The 12,793-nt window shown below is 33.1% G+C and overlaps 2 protein-coding genes across 5 annotated transcripts in view; one reads left to right on the forward strand and one right to left on the reverse strand.

Moving 5' to 3' along the window:
• Window positions 1-4,236, reverse strand: part of LOC115229726 (GTPase-activating protein and VPS9 domain-containing protein 1) — a 92,779-nt gene extending 88,543 nt beyond the window's left edge. For 2 of the 4 annotated variants that reach the window (XM_029800048.2, XM_036515309.1), the window contains exon 1: window positions 4,049-4,230. The gene's annotated coding sequence lies outside the window, so the exon portion shown is untranslated. Of the gene's footprint in view, window positions 1-4,048 lie in introns of all 4 variants that reach the window. The other 2 variants (XM_029800039.2, XM_029800044.2) reach the window with 2 other exon arrangements.
• LOC115232684 (pericentriolar material 1 protein-like) lies at window positions 4,232-12,153 on the forward strand. The gene has a single exon (XM_029802705.2). It carries the CDS (start codon window positions 4,536-4,538, stop codon window positions 10,203-10,205), a length of 5,670 nt encoding a protein of 1,889 aa, XP_029658565.1. The 5' UTR covers window positions 4,232-4,535; the 3' UTR covers window positions 10,206-12,153.
• The last annotated feature ends 640 nt before the right edge of the window (window positions 12,154-12,793 follow it).

A 12,793-nucleotide genomic window follows, 5' to 3' on the forward strand; every position in this document is an offset into this window, starting at 1 on the left:
CCCAAAACTTAGATGTATTTCTTACCTTACATTATTTTAACTTCAATGTACAAGTGATGTTTCTCAACATGGATACTGAAGTCATCAATTGCAATTAGGATCTCCATGTCACCTAACTTGTAAGTAGCTTTTACTAACATTATAGAATTTTCTGTTCACTATGTTTGGTTGCATATGCTGATATTGTGTTGCCTGTCACATTCTGTAGCAATACAAGTGCACATACCACTTAGTAACTACAATTTTTTGCTAATATACACACACAAAGGTGGCGAGTTGGCAGACACATTAGCACCCCTTGCGAAATGCTTAGCGGTATTTCGTCTGTCTTTACATTCTCAGTTCAAATTTCACCGAGGTTGACTTTGCCTTTCATCCTTTCAGGGTCGATAAATTAAGTACCAGATGCGTACTAGGGTCAATCTAATCAACTGGACCCCTCCCCCAAAATTTCAGGCCTTGTGCCTAGAGTAGAAAACAATACACACACACACATACTTCACTAGCACTAACATCATTGTCAAGTGAAAATAATGTTATATTGACAAGCCAATGTGATAGCTTAATCTCTAGAAATAGAAGCCACATCTTCCTCAAATCTTACTGTCTTCAATGTTGCCTCACTTTACTTTTCTTGAAAAAGAACAGGATGCTGATGGTTTGAATGCATTTGCTGAACTAAGATTAAACAATTAACGGTTCTAAGTTCGGAGATGTACTTGCATAGCAAGTGACCTGAGCTGAGATCGTGTGCTGAAATGAAAACAATTGCAGCGTGGAAGGCGTTTATAAGCCATTTAAGAAACACACAAAATCCGTTAGATTCACCTCAACATTTAAATTTAATTTGTCAAAATATTTTCGTCACTTAGAGACCGCGACCTGTTCACTGACAAAATTCTGTGCTTCCTTCCTTGGCTGATGTATCCTCCACTTCATTTCTTCAAAAGCAACAAGTACATCAAATCAGCTCATTACTGTGCATCTTATTCGCTAGTTTTACACTTCAAGTACCCACAGTAACTAGTCTTAGGTATTTCAATTCTCTTATGAAATATATCACATAAAACAAGATGAATAAGTACAGTTTATTAATTTTAAGTTCTTAAGTATAAATACTATTTACCTATTTACATTTTTATAAATTGCTTTACATCAACAACATTCTGCATATTTTTTCAATTTGGAGATTGTCTATTTAACTGAAAATAAGTCATGAGATACACACACACATATATATACATAAAATGAAATATGGCACAAACTGTAAAAACACCTAATTAGATGATTAGAACTTGGTACAGTCTTCTAATTTGCCAGTTCCTCTCAAACCATCCAACCCATACCAGCACAGAAAACGGATGTTAAATGATGATGAAGAGTAGGAGTGTAGTTTCATCGTAGATTTCTGTTACAAAATCATATTAGGGTTCTTATTTCATTTTTTAAAAATCTTTTAATGAGAAGGGAAGAGTAGTCTTCATGACACTTTATATAGTCTCCAAGAATAGTGGGTGGGACGAAAGACGGAAGGAATCCTCAAACTGAAGATTCGGTCAGAAAGCTTGCAACAAAGTGAACTCTACAGAAGGAACCAAATGACCAAGATCAAATAGTGGTGTTAAACTGGGTAACGGGTTAAGTCTACCATTTCTTAAATTCTTTGGAATGGATAAATAAATTTTACTTAAACAATTGAAATCACAGCTATCCATAAATATTCTTCTTACTATATATATTATCAACAGACATATTAAAATTAATTTTATTCTCAAAATTATATAAATATTTTTTTTTTCTAAATTACTGTTTGTTTACATTAAGTACATAAGACAGGGCATACGCTGTATTTCATTTTGTCATGGCTGAATTTATTTATCATAAATGTATATTAACACGAGCCCAAGTTAAATGATTTACAGGATTTTAGTCATACACACATATTCAATAAAAGCTTAAGGTACACTGCCAACTTCATAAAGTGATTCTGGAAGAATGTCGCAAATCTAAAAACACACAAATACAACTTGAGGTTGCTATCAAGACTGCGAATTTATAGTGAGCGTGTTCCTCAACACCTCTAACCTTATATCAAACTTGTCATCTGTTTACAATTATATTAAGTTCTAATTGTAACATTATATCTTTTCTTCATAATTTATTCTGCCTTTCAACGGACACACTTTTCAATTCGAACTATCATCAACTGAATAACTTCACAGAACAACTTTTCATCAAGTTGAATTATTATAAACTAACGAGCCAACGAAGGAACCACGCTCTGCTAGAAATAGCAATCAACTCACAAGTTACATTCTCGTGTAAAAGAGATCAACAGAAGAGTACATTAGATAATGTAGTCCTGAATATACAAAAAACAGATGAGATGGACAGAGTGGGAACATCTTTTTGGATCATAAGTTGGCTAGATTGCAACTAACTTGGAGCTAAAGAATATTACTCACTAATTATGTTTGTCAAAGTCAGCTGATGTCACACTTCCTCTTTTAGAATAATCCAAAGAAAAATATTTCACCAATGACTGGATCTACCTTGACTCAATAGCATGTAAACAGATTTAAAATATGAAATATGGGGCAGTATTTTGTATTTTCGAAAGATATTTAGATGTCAAAAAATTAGTGGAGTTTCTTTCAGAAATTTACGAAGTGCATACATAAGATTTATTAAAGATAGTAAATAAACAATATTTTGTTAAGATATCAACTTTAATAAAGAGTTTGACAAGGAGTTGAAAATTTAGCTACGATATATTCATTACATAAAAGTTTTTATTTTTATAACTTAGATTATTCTCCCAGATGAATTTATCGAAGTGTATATTGAATTCCGAACGCGATAAACTATTACAGCCTCTTTTGTTATGATTAAATATAATCTTTTACAAATTTACAAGGTCTAATGGAAAGTTTTGCAATCAAGTCGTATGATTTATTTTATAAATATAGACATATACATTTTGTGAAATTTCAAACGCAAACATCTCAAAATACAATATAAACAGAATTTATAAGTGGACGCAAAACAAACAGTATAATAATAACAGGAACTTAAGGTAATAAATACTATCAGAATTGTTATTATAGCCTATTAGTGAAAATGGAAGAGGGCAATTGTCCTATAAATTAAAGGACATAAGTTACGCTCTGTATAATTGACATATGATAAAATATGATCATTGAAAACACATCGGTGTTGACATTTGAAAATTGATTTTGAACAACCTAAAACTTAGAGGAAAGAGAGAAGAAAATGACAAAAGGAAAAAAAATAAAGTAAAACATCTACACAGTACTAAGAGTAACCGTCAGAAAATTTAAGGAATTATTTATATAAGTTAGTTGGGTTTTTTTAAGAACAGCGTGCATTACAATATGAACTTGTATCTTTTATATAGTTCTACTACGTCAATCTTGGCTTTGCAATCACGATCGATGTGAGAGAACATTTTTTTTTTCTTAATGTCTACAAACACTGTTGGCTTCTTCATATAGGTCAGTTCTCCCAGATGCTAACTTGTGGCGTAAATCTTACTTCCTCTACTACCAGAAACTAATACTTTAATCGTTGCACCATCCAAACTCTCTGATTGTAGCAGATCATTTAGTCCAAACATTTAAAGATTAATCAAAACTGTCAACGAATTAAAGTAAATAAAACAAGTGGGAAACAAACAAACAAAAACAAACAAAAACAAAACTGGTATATTAAGAGCAGGAGAGATGTGTAGCACTCGAGAATTGTAATTTAAAATTGTTTATAAATTATTAATTAAAACTATCGACAAGAAAACAATGAGTCCAAGTTTGTTTCGTGTTTGAAGACAACACCCCCCCTTTTTTTCCACATATTTTAATAACAACAATAATGATAGTAATACGAAACTTGAACAGCAAACCATTAAGTTTAAGATAAATGAAAACTACCACATAAATGTTCATCATAATCATTACAATGCGTTATCCCTTTAGAAACAGCAAAAAGTTAAAAAGGTAATAAATAGGGCGTAATATAATTGATGACCCACCTTTAAAGTTGCTCGTCACTAAAGACATTACAGCACAGTCCGTCCATGTAATTCATTGATGCGCATGCGTATATCTACTGGTAGGGATCATACATTTTCAATGGTTGTTCTTGACAACTTCCGTTATAAATTTTGTCTAATTTTCGTTTGAAATTAAATACAGTCTATTTCTTACTCAAATAAAATACTAAAATTATTTCCAAAATTTAAAATATACCTAAATTAAATAATTACCCAAAATACTGAACTTTTACGAGATGTTGTATATGAGTTAACAACTTGCCCCCAACGAAAAGTTTTTCTCTGACGGAAGTCAATAGTATAGTATACTGTTCTTTGAAAATTCGAAACATAGTGACTAAATTTGGTAAGCTAATCTTTCTTTCACTATGACTGCTTTATATGTATAAAGACAAAGTAAGATATTCTTCTTATTCGTTTACTTTTTAAGTCACTAATTTTAGTGGTTGTTGCTTGTTTTGAAGTCATGGCAACAGGAGGATCACCATCAAAGGGATCTTCGTCAGATTCGCATGCCCGCTCTGGATGGCAAAGTACGTCAGATGATGCCGTTAGTATGAATAGCATTCAGAATGAACTGCGTCCAAATAATTTAGAGGTTAGTGAATGGAAAGAGTCAACCCTTGAATCAAATAAGCGACGTAAAAAAGGAAACCGCGAGAGGGAACGCGAAAGAGGTCAGTCCTTGTTACAAGATCTCCCTTCTCCTACAGAACGACGCCAACATACTCCGTCATCATATTCTCGTACGAAATTACCTCCAAATGCTGAGTTAAGTGAAAGAATGGAATTAGAAAATTTAAAACAGCACTTCAGTTTTGATGATTATGAAGTGAGTAGTGATGATGAAAAAAATAATGAAAAGACTGTGTCATTTAATCGACGTGATATGCCTCCGAATTATACTCGTCAAGATACTTCTAGCACGATTAGTGAACATCATCGCCATTCTGACGGCGAATCAAGAAAAAATCAAAAAACAAACAAGAAAAATAGAAATCGTACTGGTGATGCACGTTATCCGAGCGAAGAAATTGAAGAAAAAGAAAAGAATGATGAGAAAAGAGGCGCTCAAAATAACATTTCGCAGGACAGGGCCCAAGAAGCTATTACTGACAGTAATCAAATTGTTGCTAGAATGATGCAAATTAAAGATTATAGAAAGCAAATAAAATTAATGATGGATACATTACAGGAATCAGATGATCCCACGGATCATCGCAAAATCAGCAAGCTAGCACAAGTTCTAAATTCATTGGAAGAACAAGAAAGCAGCTACATGGAAATCTTACAGAAATTATGGATTATTCGTAAAAGAGCCCTGTTAAATAGTAAATCTAATCCTAATGAAACTGCAAAAGGAGACTCACCTGATGATACAGATTCAGTTGATTCACAAACTTCTGACCCAGCTTTACACACATTTACATCTGGTCTTCCTGAAAAAAGTGAAGATTTAACATCTATAGAACAGCAGCAAATTTTACTGAAACAAATAATGGAACAAAAAGAACAATTAAAAAAATTGCAAGAACGCCAATCTGCTTTATTGGCCATAGAAAAAGATGCTGTTCAGAAATTGGCTGAAGCAAAAGAAAGACAGAGACTCCTACAAGACCCGACAGTGGATAATATGGCAGCACCTGAGTTTGCCTTTTACCAAAGAGATAACCAACCAGCAGAAAATACCATAGAAGATGTCATTGAAGAACATAGGAAAATGCAAAATAACCTTCCATTGTCAAACCCTCAGTCAGAAGACAATTTAATGACTGTCGATTTAGAGAATCTTGGTTTTGATCCGGCTGATTTCCAAGAAAGAATTTGCCAAGGACGTCTTTCTTTGCAAAATAAATTAAAACATCTTCAAGAGAAACGGAGATGTGTTAATGAACTGCTGCGTTATGTTAAATCTTTGCGATCTCAAAGCACTGATGACATGTCACAGATGAATAACAACCCAGAAAACACTGAGAATAGTGTGCAAAATTCTGAAAATGTTACAGAAAAAACTGATTCTCCAGAAGATGATCTAAATTTACCTGAACCTAATGAAAAATGGGAAGAATTACTTGGAGTAAGGGAACGACTTAATCACCTAAGATCACTATTTAAAGAATATCAGGTTTGTGCTAATGATGAAGCTACTGAAGCAAAAGATGTAACTTCTACTGAAGAAGGGGAAAAAACACAAAACCACCAGCAAATTAAAAGTTCTTCCTGTGAAGCATCTGACAAATATTCTGACTCAAACCATATTCAAAACCTTTCAGATTTTGAGGAAGATTTTAATACTGAACTTGGTTCATTAATAAGCCAGCCAGGAGTGCGTGACAAACTCAATGAACTCCAAGAGGCAAAGGATCGTTTAAGACATCTTCAAAAATTAATTAATAAACTTAATGATTCTCCTGATGGTCCCCCTGAACAAACTGCTGAAGAGTTGGCAGAAGTCCTTGCTCAGAGTGATAATCAAGCTATTAGCAAACAACTTTCCAGGTCAGCTGGTTTGCCAGAGGCTAGTGCCTTACCCAATGGAGCTGACTTCACACAAGTAAGTCATGATCAATTAATTCCTTTACAAAATAAATCTGCTAAGCTTAAATTGAAAATGCAAGAACAACAACTTGAAGTAGATCGTCTGAAGGATCAACGTGAAAGACTTCTCTCTTTTCATCAGCAGCTTTTAAACTTCCATGATAGTTTACCAAGTTGGAATGATGAGATGGATAAATCTGATCGAGATAAGACTAATGAAGTGACTTTTGCTCCAGAACCAGAAATACAAGATCTTAACCAAATGACATATTCTTCAAATGATGAACTCTACAATAAAATGAGGAAAGAAAGAATTCAAAGAGAAGAACTTAGGCAAAGAAAGAAAGAAATGGAAGATTTAATGCACAAGGATAAACCTAAGCGTAATTATTCTCGTAATCAAGATAATCAAAGTGATTCAGTGTCTTATTCTACTGACTTCCTTGGAGCTAATACAAGTGCAGATGTAACTATGGCGACTTGGGGTGGTTCTACAGCTGATAATTTTGAGAATATAAATGAAGGTTGTGATAGGGATGATGATGAAGAGGAGGAGGAAGGTGATGATGATGAAGAAAGGGATGATATTAATGAAGAATTTAATGAGGATGATGATTATTTAAGTGATGTGATAAGAGATGCAGAAGAAGGAGGAGAATCTTCTAGTAAAGAAACTTATACTATTGAAAAAGATGCAAGAAGGCATGTTAAACAGTCTCAACCAGGTTTACTGGGTTGTATGCCATTAGACTCTAGAGGGAACTTCCCTCCTGGAAAGAGAAATAAATATTGTTGCCAACGTTCTGATTCTAAGGGAAACTCACCAAATCAAAAGCAATTTGGTCGAACTAACAGTGGCTTTGCTCGAAAGCAAGAAAACATTCGTGCTGCAGAATATATAATTCAAGAAGATGAACATGATGAAAGTTTGCAGTCTGAAAGCAGCCCTCTGAATATAATTGAAAGACAGATGGATAAAATGGCTAACACTTATCAAGAACTGCTAATTGAACAGCAACAGCTTCGTCAACAGTTACATATGATGAGATATCAAAATACCAATGCATTTGCCTTTGATGCCAACCAACCAACTAATATGTACTGGCAATCTAATCCATTTTTAACACCCCCTGCTGAAGTTCAAAACTCAGCTTCACAGCAGCAGATTTTATTAGCATTGAGTCAGTGTTTTCAACAACTTTCAGTTCAGCAGTCTGAAATGAATAATTTACAACGCCAACTCCACACATTGGTTTTACAATCTTCAAGAACCGATTCTACTTCTACAAATTCATATATGCAGAATTCATTTCCTACTGGTGTCAATCAATGGAAGAAACCCAGACATTTCTGTTGGGAACCTTACCCTCAAAATCCATACCTCTGCAGTAATAGATTTTCTAGTCCCCTGCTAAAACCTGATGCCATACAGAAAACAAAAGCAAGAAGTAATAATATGCTTTCTTCCACAGTTCCCACCACTAAATCAAGAAAACGAACAAATTCTTCAGACAAAAATTTCAGACGTCGACATCTAAATAAACAACATTGTGATAAAGATAATGCTGAAAAATGTCCTAAAGGCTGTAGTCAGACTTGTTCATATTTTTGGAACTTTTCTAACACAAATAAGGACGATGTGGTTGATGTCCCAGCAAGATCTAAAAAATTATCTGCATCATCTCGGCAAAAACACACTGCTAATTCATCATCAAAAAATATGACATCTGAAGATGGCAAAAAGAAATTAAAATCATCTCAGAATACATTAGAATTCAAGCAAGAAGCACCTAATGCTTCTGCTAAATTTTATCCCAAGTCTACTAGTAACAATTCAAGCAGTAAGAAAACCAAAAATGGAGGTGTGTGGTCAAATAAAACTACAGCTGATCTTGTGAATCAGTGTGACTCAGGAGCTACAAAGAAAGAAAATATTTCAGATCAACTAGATTCTAATAGTTTTGATTCTCTCAAGTCAGATATCTATGCTGAAGTTGCAAAGTTAATATCTCAGAATGAAAAACACCCCAAATATATGATCTCTTTATTTCAGAAACTCCAATGTTTTGATTCTTATAGCAAGCGTGATCATATAATGGGTATCATAGATGCTTTGATAGAACAAGCACGATATAACCAGACATTATTTTCTTCTAAATTCGATGAATTCCCACGTCCTAATCTGACATCTAACAGAATCTCACTTATTTCTGATAATGCCAAAATAGAAAACACATTAAGAACGAAAACTCAGGATTCATCTAGCGATGATTCTGGTAGTGAAATAATACAGGTTGTGGCTCCAGTTTCTGATATGCACTTACAGTTTGCTGAAGACTCATTGAAGAAAGCTTTGCATCAGATGACAAAGCAACATCAAGCTGGAAGTCGAGACAAAATATTAAATAGGGAGCTCCATCATTCAAGTCACACTGCTGTGGACCAAGGAAGTGAGAGCTCTGTTTCAGATATGGTAGTTGTAAAAAGTGATAACCAAAATGTCTCAGAAATAATTAAGGAAATCTCTAAACAACTAATCCCAATCATTAACCTTCACAAAAATGAAACGTTTTCTGAAGTAATTATTAGTGATGTTCAACAAAAAATAGTAATTTTATATCGTCAGTTCTTTTCTGAACAAGATATCAATTTCAAGCATTTGAACTCTAATCTTTATAATAATCTAATAGAATTCAAAAACCAGAGAGTTGCAGATTGCTACCATGCAGTGCTCAAGAAAATATCTGATGTCCTGCACAATGAACTGTCATATTTCAGATTAATGGAAGATCTTGGTGAAAATACTTTATCTAAAAGTTTTCTTGATAGACTAACACTTTTTAGTCAAAACACTAATGACACTTCAATAGTAGACCAGTTAAGAAATGATTCAGATACCACTTTGGTGGCATCAGGAACCCAGTTGCTAGCAGATGGAGACTTAACCACGAGAGATTCTTTATTATCTTGCCGCAAGAAATTGTCTGATAATATACAGGTTGATGTAAAGGAAAAGAATAGATATGAGAATGCAGAAGAAATGCCAAATGGCTTTTTATCTTGTTCAAGCAAAGATAGTCAAAATCCAGGTGTACCAATGGAAATTGAACTTGCTGTCAGTGAGACAAAGCCATTTTCAAAAATTGGCAGTGATGAAGATGATGAAGATGATGATGAATCTCATAATGCTGAAGACCCTTCGGTAACTGCTGTTTCTTTGGCAACTGAGAAAGAAAACCATTGTTTTCCTGAAAGAGGAGATGGAGATATTCCTTCAAAAATAAAGAATTCTGACTCTGGAATTTCTGGGAAGCCAAATGGTTTGCTCCCTAAATCTTCAAATGATACAAATCACACCACTCCATCAAACGAACATGATCAACTTATTCCATCGGCCGATGATCAGCTTCAAGTTGAGGATATACCAAATGTTTTACAGTCATTGTCAAATGACCAGCTTGAAGAGGCCATAAATGATCAGTTTACCCCTGGAGCTGCTTTCTTTGAAAACATTGAAAAGAATGAATTAGCTGGAGACAGTGAAGCCTTACCTTGCAACAAGTTAAACTCACAGTTTGATGCTGCTAGTGATCCTTAAATAATTTATAATGCTAACAAGTTTGGATTAATTTTGGTATCTGATTGTTGATCTTAGACACTCAGAAAAAAAAAAGACATTTTTAGACTTGGTATTTCTTCCAATATAAACTGTTGCTGTTGAGTGTGTATATTTTAAAGGAAGAATTTTTTTTTGCTTGTTTCCCCCTATCCCTTTGACTTTTGTGTGAAGTAGTAACTTAAGCAATTTATTTCTCTCTTGTATACATTGAGTTTTATTGATGCCATTACAATTTTTCTACAACTTTCCAGAAGAGATCCATGGAATTCAGTACAAACTTATTTTTCAGCAGTTCTTTCACATCTTAGTATCAGCTGTATCTTCCCTTAAGCTGTTAATTGTAGCTGTTTGAACAAATTGGACTAACCTGCTATACAGTTCACACCTTCGTATTTTAAAAGATTTCGTTTTTGATACTTGATATTTATTGTTGATTTCAGTTATTTTTAATCTTATATAATATTTAAAGCTTAATTATTATATTTCTGTTTTTTATGTATATATAGTACCTTTTACATTACCAAAGATGAATTTTCATTTTCCTTGCATATGCTTTCTTTAGCAGTTATAGGTGGACACGTTTTTTTAATAATCCGTCCAGATGTTTTAAATAAGTAGATTTACTAGAGAAATTTTATACATCTGTATGCTTGGAATTAATCCATAGGGCCATTTTCTTGAAGTGTTTCAGTTGTTTCCCCACTTTACCCTAGATGACTTGTAAATTACTCTCATGCTAAAACCTATTTGTAAGTGTAACTGTGAACTCTAAGTATGTGTTGGCTAGTAGCAGGTAGAAAAAAGTTCACTGAGAGGGATAAATAACTTTAGCCTTGAGGAAGAGGTCTAACGTTTCCAGTTCCGTCATCTGGGTCAAATGATGAAATTGTAATTGTGATCGATTATTAAGGACCAAAGTTCATATTCTTTTAATGGAATAGAGAGTATTTTACATTGACATATTAATTTGCTTTGGGGTTGCTGTTTTTCTTACCAAATTAACTACTGCAGTTTTTCAACCAATTGTATCAAAATTCTTATTGAGACTAAATTGTTTTAAAATACAACTTATCACTGGTCTTAATTTTTAACTCTCCAAAACTAGTTTTGTTACAAAATAAGTATTTAGTTACTTTAATATTAGATTAATTCCAAATATATTTCAAACATCAAAACATCTGACTCAGTGAGTAAATATCAAGAATTCCATAATCTCCTTATGAAGTAGAAAATTTTTATGCTTGAATTTTGTTTTGTATTTAATTGCTGTTATTTTGAATGTAAAGTAAATGTACTTCAAAATTTGTTTGACAATTTTAGTTTTTCTAATACTTATTAGAAATTTATATTTCAATTCTTTTTTGGTTCCCATTGATATATCAATTCCTACTTATACTTAATAACCTTTCAAAATTGTTAGCGGTTTCCTTTCTTTGAAAGTCAAATTCAATAAAATCTAAATAGAAAATATTTCTCTGTTACTGTTGACATATTATAAACAATAATGAAGACATAGCTATAAGTATATGTATTTTAGCATTACATTTGGAACTAATATATGCACACTATCTGGATCTCTGATTTTAATCTTGCAGTTTTGAATTACTAGCTTTAAGTACTGCAAATTGTAATCATTTATTTCACATTGATAGAATAGATTTTTAAAAAAAAGGTGCAGCTGTCCTTTGTGCAGAAAGTCTTCTTAATGGTCCAGAACACATAAATGCTTTTTGCGTTTTCAAAATGTTCTGCAGTATAATATATTTGAATTTTTCTATTATGAAAAATCAATTTATTTCTTAGCTTCATGTAAATTTTTTTTGAAAAATGAATATTTTCAATGCACAATTTTCTCTCCAGACTTATTTTTCAGTATCATTTGTTTCTTTTGGTTATTTATAGTGTCAATAAACTTCTTCCAAACATTTGTATTTAATTTCTTGCATTTATATCACTTTTATTACAAATTCCTAATAGGTGTATTATATCAATGGAAGGATTTAGCCTTTCCCTTTCATCTATTAATAATTCATCTTTTTTAACTTGGACTTCATCAAATATTGAAAAAACTCTGCACAGCAGCCTATGTTTACCAATATTTTGAATGGAATTCAGTAAATGGACACTTTATATCATATCTTGACAAAGGTAATAAATACTAGCAACAAAATGAAAGATTTACAAACTCCTTTGAAATATATAAAAAATAAAAGCGCCCTTTTAAAGCCTAGCCAGGCCCGGTTTCCATGTTATATGTGTTCCCCAGCTGGACAGGACACCAGTCCATCGCAGCGTTACTCATTTTTTGCCAGCTGAGTGGACTGGAGCAACGTGAAATGAAGTGTATTGCTCAAGAACATGTGTTGCCTGGTCCAGGAATTGAAACCACAATCTTACAATCATGGTACTGACACCCTAACCACTAAGCTATGCGCCTCCACTTTGAAACATATATTTCGTACCAAATACAATCCTACAGGGTGTTTCAGGCTAAATTTGAATTTGCATAAAAGGGAAAGAAAAGAATATCCCATCCAAAAATAAAAGTATTTCAGACAGAAGATATG

The sequence above is a fragment of the Octopus sinensis genome, linkage group LG2, assembly GCF_006345805.1.
Source record: "Octopus sinensis linkage group LG2, ASM634580v1, whole genome shotgun sequence".
Lineage (NCBI taxonomy): Eukaryota > Metazoa > Mollusca > Cephalopoda > Octopoda > Octopodidae > Octopus > Octopus sinensis.

Excerpts from the sequence above, each read along its gene's own strand:
- LOC115232684 (XM_029802705.2), top strand. The coding sequence starts at position 4,536 with ATGGCAACAGGAGGATCACCATCAAAGGGATCTTCGTCAGATTCGCAT.